The sequence below is a fragment of the Abramis brama genome, assembly GCF_963993115.1.
Source record: "Abramis brama genome assembly, chromosome: 19".
Lineage (NCBI taxonomy): Eukaryota > Metazoa > Chordata > Actinopteri > Cypriniformes > Leuciscidae > Abramis > Abramis brama.
The window spans coordinates 22,352,631-22,374,200 of record NC_139981.1 but is presented as its reverse complement, the minus strand read 5'-3'; the positions used below and the strand labels follow the sequence as shown (position 1 = coordinate 22,374,200).

At 36.5% G+C, this 21,570-nt stretch overlaps 1 protein-coding gene across 5 annotated transcripts in view; it reads left to right on the top strand.

Annotated features, from left to right (window-relative positions):
* slc35f3b (solute carrier family 35 member F3b) overlaps positions 1–21,570 on the top strand; it is a 78,293-nt gene that overhangs the window by 51,416 nt on the left and 5,307 nt on the right. For 2 of the 5 annotated variants that reach the window (XM_084092816.1, XM_084092817.1), the window contains 3 exons: positions 11,394–11,736; positions 14,532–14,751; positions 16,040–16,165. In XM_084092816.1, coding sequence (XP_083948942.1) covers positions 11,394–11,736; positions 14,532–14,751; positions 16,040–16,165 — 689 coding nt within the window. Of the gene's footprint in view, positions 1–2,075; positions 2,271–6,698; positions 6,845–11,393; positions 11,737–14,531; positions 14,752–16,039; positions 16,166–21,570 lie in introns of those variants that run through there. The other 3 variants (XM_084092819.1, XM_084092818.1, XM_084092820.1) reach the window with 3 other exon arrangements.

Here is a 21,570-nt window from a genome sequence, read left to right as displayed (position 1 = left end):
GTATAATTTTGTAGTCGATCTAAGAGTATTGTGTGATCTATAGTATCGAACGCAGCACTTAGATCAAGTAAAACTAGTATTGAGATACAGCCTTGGTCAGAAGCTAAGAGTAAATCATTTGTGATTTTAACGAGCGCAGTTTCAGTGCTATGATGCGGCCTGAATCCTGACTGAAACTTTTCATAGATATCATTTTCTTGCAAGAAAGAGCCCAGTTGAGCGGACACAACTTTTTCTAGTATTTTAGACATAAATGGAAGATTTGAAATGGGTCTATAATTTGCTAGATTATTATGATCTAATTGCGGTTTCTTAATGAGAGGTTTTATAACTGCCAGTTTAAATGTTCTTGGAACATGACCTAAAGATAAAGACGAGTTAATAATATTGAGGAGAGGCTCTTTCACTACAGGTAACACTTCTTTCAGTAGTTTAGTTGGTATAGGATCTAATAAACATGTTGTTGTTTTAGATGAAGTGATAAGTTTATTTAACTCTTTTTGTTCTATAGTTGTAAAGCACTGTAATTGTTCTTGCGGGGGGATAATTGAGGCTGAATTATAAGGCGCGATTGAGGATTGAACGTTTACAATTGTGGTTCTGATGTTTTCTATTTTCTCAGTGAAGAAGTTAATGAAATCATTACTACTAAACTGTAACGGGATATTTTGTTCGGGTGACGTCTGTTTATTTGTTAGTCTAGCCACGGTGTTAAATAAAAACCTAGGATTGTTTTGGTTATTTTCTATTAGTTTGCGGAGGTGCTCAGCCCTGGCCGCTTTTAGGGCCTTTTTATAACGTGACATACTGTCTTTCCACGCGATTCTAAAGACCTCTAAATTAGTTTGTTTCCATTTACGCTCTAAATTACGGGTTTCTCTCTTTAGAACATGCGTAGTATTATTGTACCATGGTGCTTTAATTTTCTCTCTGACCTCTTTTAGTAAACTCTTTGTACACAAACAATGTAGTCAATGCTCGAGTTCATGTGTAGAGCCCCTGGTGATACTTCGAGCAAAGTTTCATGTTGTGTCTAGCCTCCTTAGTGTTTTAAAAATAGTGATTTTTGATCCTATCATAGAAGTGCCACATGCACTACCATTCAAAAGGCAATTTGACCGAAAACGAAAATACGGTCAAACTTAAAAGTGGCGTTTCCATTCTAATTATGCTTAAACAAAAGTTTGCCTCGGGTAGATTAACAAAAAGACCCTAGGCTGCATTTTGGCGAGAGTTACCCTTTAAGAAGGTTTCGGGAAACGCAGCCCAATACATTATTATACTGATCTATTCATTAAACAACCTGAAACAACTTTATGAAAAAATTTAATGCATCATATATTACATTATGAATACATTTATAATGCATTATACCTGAAAGCTTAAGTGAAGTGTTGCCAAAATTCTTATCATTATCAATGTTGAAAGCAGTCGTGCTGCTTAATATTTTTGTGTAAACCGTGATACAATTTTTCAGGATACAAAAGAACGTCTCTGGGTTATGTACTGTACATAACCCAGTTCGCTGAGAAGGGAACGAGATGCAGATGTTCCCTCGAAAGGGAACAGCATTTACTTAACATAGAAATCTTTTGTAAATTTCGAAATGTCTCTACTCTCACTTTTGGCTCAATAAAAGTATTAATTTCTCGAAAAAAAAAAAAATTAATTGGTAGTATATGTATTTTTGGTCAAAATAGCTAAACAAATGTCTCTTTTTCAATCAGAGGAACCATCATTTCAACATTCATCATTTCAGACAAGCAAAAGAAACCCATTAAAAATCCTGCTGAACATTTTCGAGTTGAACATAAAATCAATGAATCAATGAAAAATTAATCAATTGTTTTCTGTGATAATAGGCAACATGCCTCTAATTCTTTAACTTGCATTCAACATGGTAGGCTATATTCCTTCAAGGACATGTAGAGAAATCCACTAAAAGCCGTGCTGTTCCCGAATCCATGGGATGCTGCACTGCAGAGCTGTACCACTGTTACCCAGATGGCAACACGAACATATTTCATCTCTGACTGTTTGAAGTCATGCACTCACTGATGTCCCAGACACGCTCATGATGCCATTACAAAATAGCATGGACCTGCTCCGTATTGCGTGTGTGAGAGAGAAGGCTGTGCTCTTTCATGCTGGTTGAGCTCTGTGCAGAGTTGGCTCTACAAAGAACTGGCAGTTATCAGCAAGAGAGATCTGCACTGCAGAGACAAACACTGAAAGGAGGAAAGCTACGAAAGACTACGTAAAGCTCACAGGTGCGTTCAAAATAGGGCAAGAAAAGGGTTCTAGGTGTGTGTGCACAATTTAAGCTACGTCCAAACTGGATACATTTAAAACACATCTTTTTTCTCTACGTTTTGGCGTTCTGTCCACATTGAGACAGTGTTTTTGTCCTGCTAAACATAGTTTTTTGAAGACACTCTCCCTATGTGGATAGATTTGAAAATGCTGTTTTCACATTGTAGTGTGGAATGAGAAACTGTGTTTGAACGCGATGATGCAGTTTTAGGGGCTGTTTATACGAAACCATTTTCAATTTAAAACTGAAAACTTTTTATGCGTTTTGGTCGTTCATTTACACGACAACTGTGTTTTGGGGGCCTTAAAACATGCAAAATAAGTGCACGTTTTTGAAAACTATGCCGTTATCATCTCAGTGTAAACTACAAAAACGTGTTTCTTTACAAAGTGACATTGCCAACTACTGGCCTGGCATGTGTAATACAGTGTTTTTCATCTTTTTACTGGATCCGTGTGAACGGGATCATTGTGATAATGTTGTCTATATGTGAAAAACACAAAGGAAAAAACGTTTCCATTTTTAGTGCATCGTTGTCGTGTAAACGTAGCCTTAGGCACATTGTACTGATAAGTGCTGAGAGTTAAATTGTGTTTAATGTACACATGTTTGTACCAGTATATGTGCTAGGCTATATTATTTGTAAAGCTAAAGATAATTGTTACTTTTTACAACCTTCCTATTACAGGTACATTATTGCAAAGATGACAAAAATTTACTCACAATTGCTGCCCTGCGGCAAAACATGAGAGCAATTATGTTTTAGATGATTATTATGTTATTACGTTATACATGGAATGACGATAGAGTGGGACCAGGTCACACAAGTAATTGGTGAGATATTTTGCAAAATAAAATAATCATGCCAGAACTGAAGAACAGCGTAATAACTTTATTATGTCTGGTGATCTTTTGTATCATGTCAGTGAGCTTTTATTACGTTTTTTTGCATTTACAGTAAGATGATTTAATAATTTTCCGGCGTTTCAGCATGGACGAGAAACTTTTGGAAAATGCTTGAAAACGCTGGTATGGACAGAGAGCGTTTAGAGAGCAAACACCATTTTCAGTTGTATCCAAATTAATGTAGAAGTAGCCAGACACGAAGGTTAAAAATCAAGTTCAACGTCAAAAATAGAACGGAACACCAGTTTACTGTCAGGGATTTGTTATGTCAGGTCGCACTGCATCCCGTGTAGACAGTATTAGTGATTACACAGTGGGTTCAATTGTCTTTTGTCTCGTCGCGTTGTGCCACTCGCGTCTGGTACCCGGTCTTAGAGTCAGTTATAAGGCATATGTCACTTCAAAATGATGCATGAATGTATGAGCATGCATTGGCACATTATTATCCTAGAATAGGGAATCATAAGGATAATCATGAGCATCTGTTCTTTTACAAAAGGCTCATATTTCGTGGCAGTCACACTAAGCAATCATCTGACTTTATGACTTCCTCAAGATGGTTGCAGTTACCATTATTTTTCATCCAGCATTTTTAAGACTCGCCATTGTGGGCTGTAGACATATTTTGGCTAACGCAGGAAGTAGGATGAAAGATGACTCATTAAATCTTAATATTTTTCCATTGCTTTTGGGTTCAGATTGTGTGCTCATTACACCAGCACCTACCAAATGTCATTCCCTGACACTTTTTATTTTTTCCTTTTTTTTTAAGCACAGTATTTGCTGAGTCTGGGTCACAGAGGCTCTGATTCAAATCTGTCACGTCTTTGAGGCTGTACTTTTATGTCATTTTGTGACTGAGAGCCCTGACCGCCGCCCTCATTGCCGATGCACTTTGTCTGTGCTCCTCTTGACACGTCGATTCATTTTGTAATGCTTTTTGTGAGAAACACTCACTCGCCTGATTCACCATCAAGCCTCTGGCGCAGACCGATTTTAATCTTCCCTGTCAAAAAGAAGAACTGTTACTTGAAGCCATGAAATAAAACCCTTTGAAAATAGAAATTGAAATAGAACCCTTCAGAAGTGTTCATGCATAAAAAAAGGAGAATTGGAGTCTTGATCACCCTGTATGGGATTATTTTACAACAATGACCGAAAAACACTATTGTAATCTTCAAAATATAGTAATGATGGCATTTTCAAAGTTTTTGATGCCAACTTCCCCCATACATGATGAGTCTCTTTGTGAAAGACCAGCATTTAAAGGCAGGGTTTTTTTATAATCAATTTATGTTACATTTATACTACAAAATTTATAATACTTATTTGTACTGACAATTTATACTACTAAATTTAATTTAAAGGGGTGGTATAATGCCATTTTCACAAGATGTAAAATGTGTCTTTGATATCCCCAGAGTGTGTATGTTAAGTTTTAGTTCAAAATACCCCACGGATATGTTTATATAGCATGTTAAAGTTGTCACTTTTTGAGGGTGAGCAAAAACGCACCGTTTTGTGTCTGTTCCTTTAAATGCAAATGAGCTGCTGCTCCCGGCACAGAGGGCGGAGCTTCAACAGCTTGTGTCATTTTACCTCACACAGACATGCACTGAAAATTTCAAAAAAATGTAGCCTTTTATGTTCAAACCGGAGTCAGATGATGTCAACAGAGATGATGTCAATGATGGAGAGACTCAAGAAGAAGTGACAACATGTAGAATGCAACAGGATGTTTCTGAATGGTTAGTTGATGAATTTGTGTAGCTTATTTGTAATTATCTTCTGGTCATTGATTAGCATATTCTATCTCGATAATCTATAAATAGTGTTCAGGGGGCTTATGTAAATTTTATCCGGGGATTTATGTAAATTTTAGGGTTGGTGATTTCACTAACCCTGGAGGAATGTCGTGTAGTCCCTACCAGCCGTTTGTTGTAGTCCTTAACTTTAAAAGCGAATATCTCCCTTTGCTTTGAACTTTGAGCATTGTAACTTTGCAGATGTTGTTTATGCTCAAACAGCAACGTTACACACTAAGTTAGAAAAGTGAAATCATAATCAACCACCCCTTTAAATGAAATAAAATAAGTGTAATACTTTTGTTGTCATAATTATCTCATTAGTCTAATGTAATAATGTAAGATTCTTGGAACATTCCCTCTATTTTTCACACTTTTTTATCTTAAATTCTTCACTTTCCTCCCATTACCTCCTTGATCTCAGTCTAATGGTGAAAAATGGAAATAGAAATTGCCATTAACTTCACTTAATCCTTTAGAAATGACATCATAAGGCTTCCATGAGAACCTTTTTAAATCATTTTAAATTGCTATGAAGGTCAAAAAAAGAAAGTCAAGTCATTAGCAGTAAGTGACATTCTGATTTAGACTCCATCAGTTCTGCTAAAGACGTCCTTCTGAAGTCAAGAGTCAAGGACTTTCTCTCACGGTTAATTACACAGAATATCCTTGCAGAAACTGCATTAATTGATGATAATATGATAAAATAGTCTCATTAACATCTCCTTATAGCAGCCGAATCACATGCTTATTTTTTCCACATGCATATTGTTTTGATGGTACAGGGTAGAGTTAATGGAATTATTATTATTATTTTAAATAGGATATAATTTATTTATTTTATTCTCTCATAATAATAAAATAATAATTTATTCTCTCATAAATAGTATACGTATATATATATATATGAAGAGTTCAGATGCAAAAGCCTCTTAAGTGCCATCTGAAATTTTCTTCTAGAATGATCATTTTTATGAAGCTTGTATATTTAAGTTAATTAATTTCACTTAAATGGCAATGAAAATTACCTATTAATTGCCATTTAAGTGAATTACTGAACTTAAATAACCGAGCTTGATAAAAATGATCATTCTAGAAGAAAATTTCAGATGGCACTTAGAGTCTTTTGCATCTGAACTCTTCATATATATATAGCCTATATATTATTTTACATTTATTTATTTACTCTTTTCTTCCACAGTGCAAATTTCTTTAAGATTTCTGCTGAGCTTGCATGCTGAGTACTATATATATTAGCATGTGTCTTCAGAGATTTGTATCGCATCATCAGTCTCCATGGTAACAACACTTTTTTTTCTGCTTTTAGATAATTACCCACATGTTAAATACTCAGTGGTAGTGGCAGGTCATTGTGAGGGGACTGGGAAGTGGTGCGTCGGTTTGAAAACAGACACAGCAGCAGTGTTGGGAGAGTGCAGTGACTGCTAGGCTTTGTATTCAAGGGTAGCTTCACACATCCATGAACACTTTACATTTCATGGGTCATTTAAAAGAGCTTTGAGGTTGAGTCCTTTGAAATATCTGACATGAAAAATGGGTTTCCCAAAGATTCAGTGCACTTACTAATATTTGCATTTTTTTTCTTATATGATTTTGCCATTTAAAATTCCTCTTCCTGGTTGAGTTTATTTGGCTGTTCTTCATCCTTTCAGATGTCAGTGAATGTGGCCTGTTGTTGCTGTTTTCAAAGACAAGCAAATCTGCACTCGACGTGCAGGTGAACACACTTATTCTCAGTGTAATACTGCTGCTGAAGTGCCCTGCAGCAACTCTTGACAAATAGCGCTGCTTATGAAAGGTATGAGATCACTGTTTTTTGTTTTTTTTATGATCTCTGATTCCAGACTGCAATTAAAATGGTCTCAAACGCATGCAAAAAAAGTCATATTTGCTATTCTAATTTTAAAAGTATTGCTTTTGTTTAGTCAAATGTAAGGTTGAATTTAAATAAAAATTCAGGAAATAAATTCTTTGGAAATAAAACAGATTGTTCATTTGCTGTGGTGTATGATATGACAACAGCTTCCATTGCTAGCGTGTGTAAATATAGATTAGTGTACACTATAGTTTCAGTTTACACATACACTGTGGGTGGTGTTGTTTGACTAGGAGTTATTTGATTCTTTCTGTTTGGAAACTCTAGCTTCTGTTAACAGAGAACAGATATATGGATGAACATGCTGTTGTGTTGTGGTTTGGATGTTGAAAGCTTCTCTAGGCACATCCCAAAGGATGCAGATACATGAAGGTTAAAGAGTGTGTTCGGGTGGACTGGTGAACTCTAAAGGTTTAATCATGGATTCAGAGTTATCGGCAGAAACAGAAAATCTTACATAATACCTGCAGCAAATAATTAAGCTGCTTTAAAGAGTCTCTGAGAGTTTGGGACATGCAGCTTCTCTAAAAGTAAAGCTTGTGCGTGTAAAAATTCCTATTAAAATTCACTTTAAATCACTTGCTATAAAGATTAGGGTTCAGGGTATTTTGTGATATTAGGCCAACATATGATGATCAAGCTCTCAGTGTCTTTCATTTGAAATGGAGGCTTTCAGCTATGCCATGTTTCTGAAAAATTCTAGAAAAGTAGTATTATCTGCTGTTAAGAGACCAATAGATTTATTTTAGATATTATGTAATGTATCAGTTTCCAAAAATATTGAGCAGCATAACCGTTTTCAACATTGATAATAAAAGAAAAAGAAATTCTTAAGCAGCAAATCAGCATAATTAGATGGATCATGTAACACTGAAGACTGGAGTGATGACTGCTTTTGATCAAATAAATGTAGCTTTGGTGTGCATATAGTCCTGTTTTCACCTGGTATTAAGAAGACTTCATTTGTTTCCGTCAATCCGGTATCAAGTGGATGATGCTAAATAAACGGGTCTGAAACGTTTTAAGCTTAAAGAGGTTGTCTACTTGTGATCCGATCGCCCAAAACGCATCAAGACCAGCTTTAAACGGGGCCTTGAGTGTTCTTTCAAAAACATTAACATGAGATACAGTATTTGGTGCAGTATGCTTGTTGTATACTGCACGTACTGGAATCTAGTTAGTATGTTTGTTAGTATGCTATTCTGAACAATGTATTTGAGTGTTTACTTTCTTGTGAATAGCCTTGCAAATGAAAAATCATCTATCATTACCTTAAGTATGTTATTGTGTTTCATAGAGTAATCAGATGCTTCAGCACTGAGGATGCACCTTTTTCTCTTTATGGATAAACAGATTGAATCCTCCACCAGAAGCAGGAAGAGTGATTACTCCACTCGTTTATTCTGCGCGTGAATAGATGAAGGGCTATTAAGAGCCATTAAGAGCGTTTATGAATTGATGGTGGGCTTGAGATGCGCTTATCTGATCTGAACAATAGCACTGCAGTTCTTGAGAGGCTTCAGACAGATTCCATTCAGAGTTCCTGTTTTATAAAGTATTCTTGGTTTTCAAGCATTTCCCCTTGGCACTTTAAGCACAGTAAGCTGTGCTTTTGATTGCTTCTTCGATATTTCAGGGAACGCTGGTGAGAATGTGATGTTTCATTTATTTGGCGAGAGACATTTTTTGGAAGTCTATGGATTAGACATCTTTCATGTAATTTCAGGGATTTTTAAAACGTCTGAAAACCCATGTAATACTGAAATGCTTGACAAAAATGGTGTCAGAAAGAATACTTTGATTCAGCAAGGATGCATCAAATTGATCAATAGTGCATTAAAGACATTTACAAGTTGCAAAAGATTTCGAATTAATGCTGTTCTTTCAAACTTTTTATTCATCAAAGAATGCTGACATTTTTTTACCACGGTTTCCACAAAAACTGCTATGACCTGCCACTAGATCCATTTTTGTGGTTCGGAATTTCTAACAGTGCGCTAATGCAGAGATGATATCAAAGCAGGATCTATTTGCAACATTTATGGTTTATTCACATAAAATTTAACATGAAATAAAAGTTCTCAGCACACTGGGCTTCCAAAAAACAAGAACAGAAAAACCAACTAAACAGAAGGTGCATTCCATTGTGGACTGTGAATTGTTTCACCATCTTAAGTGAGATTCCAATCCGAAGGGAGCGAACATGTTCATTTCGAAGGGCACTGCGAACGGCATAGGGAATAAGGGAATATCGATACATAACTTCACAGGAAGTGGAGAAGAAAAATCACCCAACTGTCAATGAGAACCACATCGCCAGTCAGAACTAAAGATGGAGCAGAGCCGTTAAAAGTGTTTTTAAACTCTCTTTAGTTTACCTATGCGGTTTGAGTATTCATAAATGTTGTTATTATTATACAAACTAGAGTATTTATGAATGGCTATGGTGATGAATTTTACATTTGCATATTCTATTGTATGAATAGGTATGACAAAGTAAAAGTGGCAAGACGCAGCTGAGGCTCTGTCATTTTTTATTTGACTTCATTTACCTCAGGAGTGTTTATTATGTGGGAAAGAAAGCGCACAAGATGAGACCACTACAATTCAATTATTAAGACCATAGATTAGGAACACATATGCACATGGTTAACCAAATCAGATTTTATTTTCATATGGCATGATAGTTAAAGCACAGCTTCAAATCTGTTAATAATAGTCAATAGATAGCTGCAATAGTCATACAATTTTATAATTAAAGGCACACTATGCAAAATTTGCACCTTAATATAACAGCTTCGAAATCATTTCGATGGTAAACAAACTCGTAGTAGGGCGAATCATCAAAACCAGCAATGCAAGTTTGAGAGTGGCGCCCCGCCAAATCTCGCGAGAGTCACGACTTGCTTTACGGCACAACGTCACATACATCAACAACATATGAAGCAGCCTCTATGGAAGACACTAGCACGCATTTCAGACGTGTATTGTGGCAGAGTCGGCGATGAAAACGAAGAAAGCGCGGTCGGAAGAGTGCAGAGACGGCTCTGCGTGAGTGGTATTTACAACAGTAACGTTAAATACAAGTACTCTAGGGGTCGCTGTTTGAGAAAAACGGAAACTGCATAGTGTGCCTTTAACATATAAGATTTGATTATATTTATTAAAAAAGACCAACATAATGTGTGTTTTGTGTATGTATTTTAAATTTGAATGTACAGTAAATGACAATATTCATGTTATATCATAATCTGTATGACCCCATCATTGCCTTTCTTTGATGACGTTGCAGGGCGTTCCAAATGAGCGATTATTGTCAGCGAAGTCCACTTCAACGGATATCCCATGCTCAGGGAGTAGGGAGCAGTGAACACTGCGTAGGGACCCTGTAAATCGGAACACACCTAGAACAAAACCAAATCAAAGAAACAAGCAACAGGTGTTCTACTAATCAATCAATGAAAAACCATGGAAACAGACAAGGAAATTACAGGCAGGTCAAACAAGAAAAACCAAAACTAAAATACTGATAAACTAAACATAACACATAGGAATAAATTACATTTTAAAATATATTTAAATTAGTGCTGGGCAATGATTAATCGCGATTCATCACATCCAAAATAAAAGTTTGTGTTTACATGATATATGTTTGTGTACGGTGTATAATTATTTTGTATATAGAAATACACACACATGCATGTATATGTATTTGTTATTTATATATAGAATATTTATATTTATACATAATATAAATTATGTATAAATATGTTATACAGTATATAGGCCTACATGCAAATATTTCTTAAATGTATACATGCATATGTGTGTATTTATATATACAAAATAATTACACAGAGTACACACACATATATTATGTAAACACAAACTTTTATGTTGGATGCGATTAATCACGAATAATCGTTGCCCAGCACTAATTTAAATAGAAACTGTTTTTGGAATTTGAGAATTTTTTATTTAAAAAATATGTAATATTATGCAAATATGCAAATATATATTTATATATATATATATATATATATATATATATATAAAGATAAAAAAAATTAGTCTTTCCATCTTTTGAAGAGTCCTGAAAGGAAAACTTGCAATTTATTTATTCTCTGAATATGATTAATGCATTTTCATAAGATGAACCAAATGAAAAACACATCATGAGAGCCAAAAATTTGGAGAAATCTCTTTTTGTATGATTCTGTGGTAAATGGGATATTTACAAAAATAGCAAGTGCAGCTGAAAAACTGCATCCAGATTACCTCATTTGTATTTGTTCTGCATCACTGAAAACGTCACATTTCACTGCATAGATTGAAGTAATACTGCAACCCTGCAGTTCATATATGGGAGGGGAGTATTTTTACAGTGATTTGATTGTCTGTTTGCACAAAACCATAATAAAAAAAATGAAAATAAATGGACAGCAGCTGATGTCATTTTGTTTGCTTGCAGGGGAAGAGCGTCCGAGGGAGACCGTCATGGGCACCGCCGATGGACAGGCGATGGTGGGCGGAGCAGGGGCGGAGTCAGGGACGGGGAAGCAGAGATTACGCTGCTGCGTGCGAGTGACGGCCGTCCAGGTGCGAAAAGCAATATGGGGCGTTGCCATGGTGATGTGCGTGTGCTCGTCATGGGCAGGCTCCACCCAGCTGGCCAAGCTGACCTTCAGGCAGTACGACGCACCCTTCACTCTCACATGGTTCGCCACCACATGGAACTGCCTCTTCTTTCCTCTGTATTACGTTGGCCACCTGTGCAAGAGCCCTGAAAGACAGACACCAAAACAGAGGTTCAGGTAAAAATCTGGACCCGTGAGATTGTGTTTATCCAGTAATGCATTCTGGGATTGCCTTTTCGGGGGAAAATGCGTGCAGCTTACTACTGCAGTTTCTGCAGCTGAGCGAATAGCAGAGCAGGGTTTTGCGTTTGCCTGGAGAATCTGTTTAGTGAAATCCCTTTTTGTGACCCTAATCTCTGTTGAGGGGGACACTTAGGAAATTCTGTGCCGTAATTCACAGACGGGTTGTCTTCTCCAGGTTTGTCTTTTGATCTTGCATGTGCTGAATACTAAGCAGACTCATTGCTTATTTAAACCGAGTCATTAAAGGAAAGTATCTTCCGCTCTGTCTAGGAAGAGTGTTTGGAAAGTGAAATATACTGTAGATGCTGGTGAAATGCTTCTTTTATTTAATAATTTTAACAAATGCTTTTGTGTTAAATGAGGAAAAGCCAAATCAATTTGTCATACAGGGCAAAACAATATTAGCAGCACTGCAGTGCAGGATTTGAAGACTCAAGAGCCAGCAGTGAAGTACAAAGGCTTTGTAAAAATGGAAGGGGAAAGGCAGAAAGACATTTTTTGGTTAATATAAAGTGCCTTTATTTATAGTAATGCATTACTTGAAAGATGCAGTATAGCCAACTTCATTTATCCAAAGCCTAATGTTTAGAAGTAGTAGAAGCTTCTGGTTTTTGACATCTAGCCCAGATACCTGTTTAAAATCTTAGAGAATAGAAAATGAAGATTGCTAAATTCATGTTTTTTTCTATTTCTGTGGGTCATTTAATATGTTGACCTTAAAAAGTGATGTCAACCAGCCATGACTTGGGATACACTTTACAAAAACTGGACCATAAAAATGGACCATATTCATGCACAGTTATGGATCAACATCCTTTTTTGTTTTTGTTTCAGAATAACAGTGCTATTAAATAAGCCATAACTCTATCCCATAACTTTCCACTAAAATCAGAGGTAGATGACAGTTGCTGAAGCCTGTAAATGTAATAGAGACAAAGAAGAAGTTTTTCTAGAACATACAAGACATTCTTACCATACAATAAAATAAAAAAACTTGAGGATAAACAAACACAATTCCATTGCAGTCCTCAATGTAATTAAAAAGGACGGAGACATGTGCATAGGTGAAAAGGCAATATTCCCAACACCATTACACAATAAATTCCATTTAACAAATATTGAATGCCATACAGCCAGATTGAGCAGTTAATTAATTAAAAACATCTTTAAATGCAAAACAACTTCTCACAATTTTATACATTTCAAAGACTCTTAAATGAAGAGATTATTTTTATTTCCCCCATTAAAAACATGTCCATGTCCGACATAAAAATATGCAAATAGTTACTTCCCTTGAGAAACAATTAAATATATCCAAAATCCAGTGACAAAAGCCAAAGACATGCTTTGCTTTGCATAAAACAAGAATCACATATAGACCAAACCAAATTAATGAATCTTAAACCAAGACAAATCTCAATACTACACATGATGTTTACATAAACTAAACTAATAGACACTTTAATCACTGAAATTACTGAAAAGAGATGTGAATGAAGTTGAATGAATGACCTGCATGACCTTTCCTGAATGAAATGGTTTAGTCCAATTTCCTGATGGAGAGGTGGACTTCTCAATTTGCCTGATTGTACATGGAAGCGCTACAGTTACTCTCATACTATATGTCACATAAGGACAGCAATGCATGACAAGCATAAATTATCTTTTACACGCTGGGACCAGCATGGGATGCTGGTGTGCTACGTTGTCTTTTGATTGCTGGTATGATCCCAGAAAGACCACAACAAAACTTGTGTATGTTACATATCACATTTCTTAGTGTGTGATCGTAGTTAAAGACCAAGACAATTAATTGTAATTAATTATTTAAGAAATGAAAAATGTTGCTGGTTACATGTTTACACAGTAAAATCCCCAGTGTTAAACAAACACTGCTCAGTTTTCATATAGCCCCAATCTGAAGCAATGTTGCAGTTAGTGAAATAAAGTAGATTCTCTCTACAAGTGCTGATTGAGCATTAGTGACGATACCTGCAGTTAACAAGCAGAATCACCGAAGATAAGAGGAACAAGAACAGAAAAAAGAGAAGAGATGAGCAGAAATACAACCACAACTGACTCACAGAGGATAATTAAACAACTCCAAAAACAGCATTACCATATTCACTTATTACAAATTTACTGTTCAAATGAACAAAAGTACAGTTTTGGCTTTATTTTTTTCATATAGTACAAAGGTTGTTGAAGTCAACTGTTATGGTGATTAGTGTTCCCTTTAGTTGGGCCCTTGGTCATTGACTTTGGTTGAATTAATTATCTTTCAGCAGTTGTTGAAAGTGCATGCTATCACTGTTTTCAACAATATGTCATGCTCCTGACTGCACTGAACCAGCTTCACCAGCTCCGTTTTGCTTAAGAACAGCATGACTATGCTAGTCCACCAGTTAGACCAGCACTATTCCAGCACTAACCACACTGGAATCCATACTGGTTTATGCTGGACTTTTCAGCAGGGAAGGGCTCAGCAATTTACTCTCAGTTGTAATTTAGAGTCCATTATCTAACATGGAAGTGAACTGAGGACAACTCTAAGCGTAATGGCCAAATATATATGGTAGCTCTGTGTGTATGTTCATCAGATCACGTCACAAAACTTTAAAAGTTTGTTTTCAGTTGGTCTAACTATCTGTTGGGTGTTTTGTGTGACGGAGAGAGGTTTCGAAAGGGTTGTAAATTCATGTTTTATGTTTGCGTATGTGATATTTCAGAGAGTGCTGTCGGTTCTTCGGGGACGACGGACTAACAGCGAAGGTGTTCTTCACTAAAGTGGCCCCTTTCGGCCTGCTGTGGATTCTGACAAACTACCTGTACCTTCAGGCTCTGAGAAAGATCAACAGCACCGATGTATCTGCCCTCTTCTGCTGTAACAAAGCCTTCGTCTTTCTCCTGTCCTGGATCGTGCTGCGGGATCGCTTCATGGGCGTCAGGGTGAGTGGGTGGACGGATAGTTTGATAGATGGAAGAAATTTTAGATATCGATTTGACATGCAATTTTCTTGATGCTTGATCGCAAGTGTTGCTAAGAGTTTAATAGATAGACGGACAGACAAATATATATAGATGTCACGGCAACCTTTGATTGTGGAATCATATTCTAGTCCCTTCTGCTGTCTAATCCCATGAGTCAGCAATTCCATCATAGTACAATACTTTTGCTTTCACAATCACCTTTTACTGTCTTCTTCCTTTGCGCTCCTTTCTTCTTGTCCTCTTTTTTTTTCTCAGATCAAAGAAACCAAAGTGCTGTTTAACATTTTCTTTGTCTCTCTGTGTTCCTGTTGCTCTCTCTCTCTCTCTCTTACACACACACACACATACACACACACAAGCACCGCAGTGCTGGGCATATTTTGGTGAGTCAGGGTTTTTGGACGTCCCTGGCGCAGTACTAGTTAAGTTCCCATCTAGAGGACATTAGATGATAGAGAGACCATGAGCTCACGTTAGTAATTGTGTTTGGTTTGTGATCCAGTTCAGATATGTGATGTGCTGCTCTCACAGTAGAAACGACCCACAATCTTTTCAGAGTAAAGGATGCGAATGTAGTAATTAAAAGTGAATAAAAGGGGGGAAAATCATTTAGAATCTCCTGGGAAAATGGGTGAGACGTGAGTGAAGATTTGGAAAAAGAAACAATATTCCTTGTTAAGTTAAACAACTAAGTAAAAAAAAAAAAAAATGTTTTGTCCTAAAATAGTCTTAATTGTCTTTGTGTTGAATCTAATTCTTGTTTCTTGTTTGGAATTTTATGGTGAAATATGCCCTGGACATGTTCTTGGCAGGTTTCATGAGGTGTTTTTCTTTGTTTCTCCTGATAAGATGATGGTGATATGAATATAGCAACATCCATGAGAATGCAAAACCACGATCCTTTAAATAAGGGCAACAGAACAGAGATAGTTGAACCAGAACAAAAAGCTGTTCAGAAAGCTGTTCAGGAAGGTCTTTTGGTGGGAGTCATCAATCTTTCTGACACCCTCATAATGTTTCTGTACTGCACTCAATTCAGCTACGCTCTGGAAACATTTTTCACTTACAAACTTGTAAACACAAGTGTGTGTGTGTGTGTGTGTGTGTATATATATATATATATATATATATATATATATATATATATATATATATATATATATATAATAATACATGTAGACTACAGACAGTCTTTTTGATGTAACACATTGCGATGCCTGTGACCTTTATTTTGTTCTTTTACAAGATTGTTGCTGCCATTCTGGCCATCGCTGGAATAGTGATGCTGACCTACGCTGATGGCTTCCACAGTCACTCTGTTATTGGCATAACATTTGTAGTGGCCTCTGCATCTGCCTCTGCCCTCTATAAGGTAACCCTACTTCAACAGTCAACACTTTTGTTATTGCTCATTGAGAGTATTTTAACACCAATGTACCAAATGTGTTTCAGTTAAATTGGTATTTGGTTCTGTGTCATTGAAACGGTACTCATCAATAACTGCACCTCTTTACATAGTCATGGAGTGATGTGTCTTGGGAGTGCTTTGCTTTCTGTAATTAACCTTATCTGTCTTGATTGATTTTGTGAAGTACTTTCTTGCGGTCATCTGAAAAGGACAAATCAATAAGTGAACTGGACAGAAAGATCAGTTGGTTATCCACAACATTACAACCTTGTTTTCTTTCCTGCAGACATTTGAAAGATGACATTATGTTATTTAGAACTATTAATACGAACACTGAATCAGAAGTAGTGTATTTAATTTATATACATACGCACTTTATGTACACCTGTTCAACTGCTTGTTAATGCAAATATCTAATCAGCCAATCACATGAGAGCAGCTCAATGCATTTAGGCATGTAGACACGGTCAAGATGATTCGCTAAAGTTCAAACTGAGCATCAGAATGGGGTAGAAAGGGGATTTAATTGTCACTTTGACATGGTTGTTGGTGCCATGCAGACAAGCTGGTCTGAGCATTTTAGAAACTGCTGATCTAATGGGATTTTCATGCATAACCAAAGACTGATCGGAAAAAGAGAAAATATCCAGTGAGTGGCAGTTCTGTGGGCGAAAAACGAACAGCACGTCGAACCATGAAGCAGATGGGCTACAGCAGCAGAAGACACACCAAGTGCCACGACTGTCAGCTATAAGAACAGGAAACTGAGGCAACAAGACGCACAGGCTCACCAAAATTGGACAAAAGAAGATTGGAAAAACGTTGCCTGGTCTGATGAGTCTCGATTTCTGCTGCAACATTCAGATGTTAGGGTCAGAATTTGGCATAAACAACATGAAAGCATGGATCCATCCTGCCTTACATCAACGGTTCATGCTGTTGGTGTATGATGTGGGTGATTTTTGAGCCCAATTTTGAGCATTTTGGGCCCAATTGACCGTTCGCAAAGACCCGCCCCCTTTAGTTACTGTTGCTACGTCCGACAAGCCATGCTGCTTCATCACTCCACACATCATGTTCTCACGCAGTGAAAAGTACACCGCGGAGCTAAAGAGGACACTGACGACAAGTCGAAAGACAAGACAGAGCAGGTTACTTTTGATATGAAACAAATTTCAAATTTTTACATTTTTTAAAGACATTTAAACAATAAATACCGTTTTGTGGCTCTTTAATGTGTCGTGACAGATTGCTGTAGTGCCTCAGTTCAAGCGGCTTATGAACCAATCATCTCTTTCTAGCAGTTAATTTACAGCATCAAATAAACATGAATGAACATCAGATGAACACACAATTTTTCAAGTTCAAGTCCACCAACGTTAATCTACTAACTCATCTGCTTTGTCGGACAAAACGGCGGATTCTGCGTTATGATTGGTTAAATCGTCTGTCAATCAAACTCCCGGCGAAGGGTGAATTGAGCATCGTTTAAACATCACAGCCTATCTGAGTATTATTGCTGACCATGTCCATCCCTTCAAGACCACAGTGTACCCATCTTCTGATGGCTAATTCCAACAGGATAATGCAACGTGTCACAAAGTTCTCTTTTTCAGACCATTCTCTGTAAACCCTAGAGATGGTTGTGCATGAAAATCCCCAGTAGATCATCAGTTTCTGAAATACTCAGACCAACACCAAGACACCATGCCACCTGCAAACTTCAAAGTCACTTAAATTAGCTTAAATTCTTTATTCTGATGCTCAGTTTTGTTGCATGTGAACCAGACACATAATTATTCATTATATTTAAAGAATAATCCAGCAAACCCCTTCCCCCAATAAACTGTGTTAGAGTTCTGTGAACTACCCCTGAACTGCAACCAACATTCAGGCAGAGCCAGGCCTCTGGTCACCATGGCAAAAAATCAATTTACGACCAAAAGGATTGTGGAAAGAGATAACTCTCACTCCATTTCCTAATTAACTCTCACTCCATTATGCCCATAAAAAGAACTCATCCCCTTTCATTCATAACAATAGGAAACCTTCTATGAATGAGCATGCATATCTCCAGGACATTGGGTCTCATCCACTGTACACACACTTTTTTATGAACAAATCATTATTCAGTAATAACTTTCGTTCTAAAATGTATTCAAAATTACGAATAAATATAGGAACAACTGAGACCACCCGTATACAAAAATTACAATTACTTGCTGGCCTTATAAACATGTTAAGATGAAATTTAAACATAGATATAGATCTTAAATAGGCTACATATAGGCCTATCAGTAAAAGAGTAAGAAAAGGTGTGTTGTAGCTCTGTATAAAGACACAGACCTACGCGTATGTACTGCTAGCTCATCAGAGGTCTGTAATGTCTGTATGAAAGGTGTTTATTGCATTTGAACTAGGGCTGGGTATCGATTCAGATGTTACAATTCGATTTCGATTCGCTATAGCTCTCAATTCGATTCGATTTCGATTCTCGATTCGATTTTCGATTTCGATTCTAAATTTGATTTGGATTCCACTCAATGAACATAGATTTAATACGAATCCTATATTTATTTTAAAAAAGAACAGTGAACATAAGTTTACAAGTGGTTAATTAATAAAAAGAAATTAAGAGCTACAAACTTGTACATTAAACTTTTTTATTTTAGGTACACTTGGGTACATTAAAACAGAACCCAACTCTATATTTCAAATGCATACATGAATAGACAGGATTTTGATGCAAGATAAAAAATTGATGCTGAAAATTGGACAAGTCAGAACAATCGCATGCCTAGATCAAACAGGTTAACAATCCTCACATAAACCCATTAAAAAAACTTGCATATCATATTTACCTGTGCCCTTCCTGTCTAACAGGTAGGACATATACAGAAATTGAATAAAGTTATCAAATTGTCTGTGATGCATTAATTATAAAGTATATATAGACTAATCCTTATTAAAGTTACAAAAGTTCATTAGTCAAGAGCAGTGAGTGTTTTTCTCTGTTCCCTTTGTTCTTTGATTAACTTTAGCGACAGATATAATTAGTGGCTACTGTGTACTGTCCCTTTAAGACCAGCCGCTGCTGACAGAGACGCGGATCTCACACGCGCCTCATTCTCTCACGAGTCACAACTCTTCACGTTTATCATAAGACTGCTCTTATGTTATGAAGATACTCGACAAAAAGACATTTTGGCATAATTGTGTGTGTTATTGTTCGTTCAAGCGCAAAAGAGAACTGTATTCTGGGCTGTCTTGTGCGCACGCTCGATATCAGGGCGAGTCTTTCTGTGTAGTCACAGTCAGGACATTCACAGGCAGCGAGCTCTTTTTTGTCTTGTTGCGCATGAATGGTTTAAAAACATTTGCATGAATAAGAGCGGGATCATGTAACTAGCCAAAGGATGTAAAAAATGCTGCGTTAATTGCGTTAACAGCCCAAATTTGTTTATAAAATCACAGCATTTTGCGTCATATAATTGCGTAGGCTTGACATCGCGATTGCGATATGATTAATCGTGCAGCACTAGTTGAGGTTATTTTATGATTAAGATAAAACAAACATAAAATCTCACAGCATTAGCTATAAAGTGGAGTTTGCAAGCCTATGAACAGTGGAGGAAAACTAATACTGGCTTTTGGGTAATAGATAAATAAATCTGGAAAAAAATCAATTTGTGGCATTTGAGAATCGATTTTGAATCGACCACATTTTAAAAAACGATTAATCGGAAAATCGATTTATCGATTATTAATTTGTGTACAGTATTTGGCTTAAATCAATCAAACGATCAGATGATCAGTTGATCCCTCCTAATTTCATGCCTTTAGCAGTATTTCTGTTTTATGACAGTTGATAAAGATATTTTAAATCATTGAAAACATTTAGAAATGTAAGTGCATAAAACACAAAAATTGGAAATGCTCATAATCTGTCACTTCAATTATAGTATTTGTACTGCATAGACAACACAATATAAACATGAGGAAGACCTAAATTTATAGTTCGGATACTGGCTATCAATGAGCATGACGGTAGACAAAGTTAAAGGAGAAGTTCACTTTTAAAAAAACTTTTGCTGATAATTTACTCACCCCCATGTCATCCAAGATGTCCATGTCTTTCTTTCTTCAGTCGAAAAGAAATTAAGGTTTTTGATGAAAACATTCCAGGATTTTTTCACATATTATGGATTCCATTGGGACCCAAACGGTTCAAGGTCCAAATGACAGTTTCAGTGCAGCTTCAAAGGGCTTTAAGCGATACCAGACGATGAATAAGGGTCTTATCTAGCGAAACGATCGGTCATTTCAAAAATAAATAAAAAAGTTTAAGTTTTATAAGCACAAATGTTCGCCTTGCTCTGTTCTGTGATGCGCGTTCGTGACGTCACGTAATACGCAATTACGTTGAAAAGGTCAAGTTTGATGTATTTACAAATGTGCGGAAGGAGGACCATATACACATTTTCAAATGTATTTGTGTCAGTTTATCGTTTAAAATGCCCATTTCGTGTGCGCATCCTGGGTGTTTTAATATTAAAAAGCCAAAAAGAACATTTTCTTCAATTTTTCAAGCGTGACCTTTTCAACGTAATTGCGTATTACGTGACGTCACGAACGCGCATCACAGAACAGAGCAAGGCGAACATTTGTGCTTATAAAACTTAACCTTTTTTATTTATTTTTGAAATGACCGATCGTTTCGCTAGATAAGACCCTTATTCATCGTCTGGTATCGTTTAAAGCCCTTTGAAGCCGCACTGAAACTGTCATTTGGACCTTGAACCGTTTGGGTCCCAATGGAATCCATAATATGTGAAAAAATCCTGGAATGTTTTCATCAAAAACCTTAATTTCTTTTCGACTGAAGAAAGAAAGACATGGACATCTTGGATGACATGGGGGTGAGTAAATTATCAGCAAAAGTTTTTTTAAAAGTGAACTTCTCCTTTAAGGATAAGAGCTGTAAGTTAAACAACAAGTTGGTTATATCGCAGAGCTGTTTATGAGAAATCCTGAGCACATAAAAAAATAATAAAAACATAAATTTTAAGAAGGTTTACTACTGTTGTGACAAGCATTCTGAGACATATGCAAAATACCCGCATTCTTGCAAAATGATTGGCCGTTTCGTTTGTCGTTGTTTACGTAATGCCCCGCCCCCTCAGTGTGTCTGCAAATCAGAAGCGGGGAATTTCAGGGAATTAGATTAAAAATAAATCAGGTGTTTTTTCGTTTTTTTTAATGTACATCATTGTTTAGTGCATACAGTATTTAGAAAATAAAATAACATTATTTCATATTAAAGGTATAGTGGAGGATTTTCACGAATTTTAGAAAAGAACCGCCCTTTC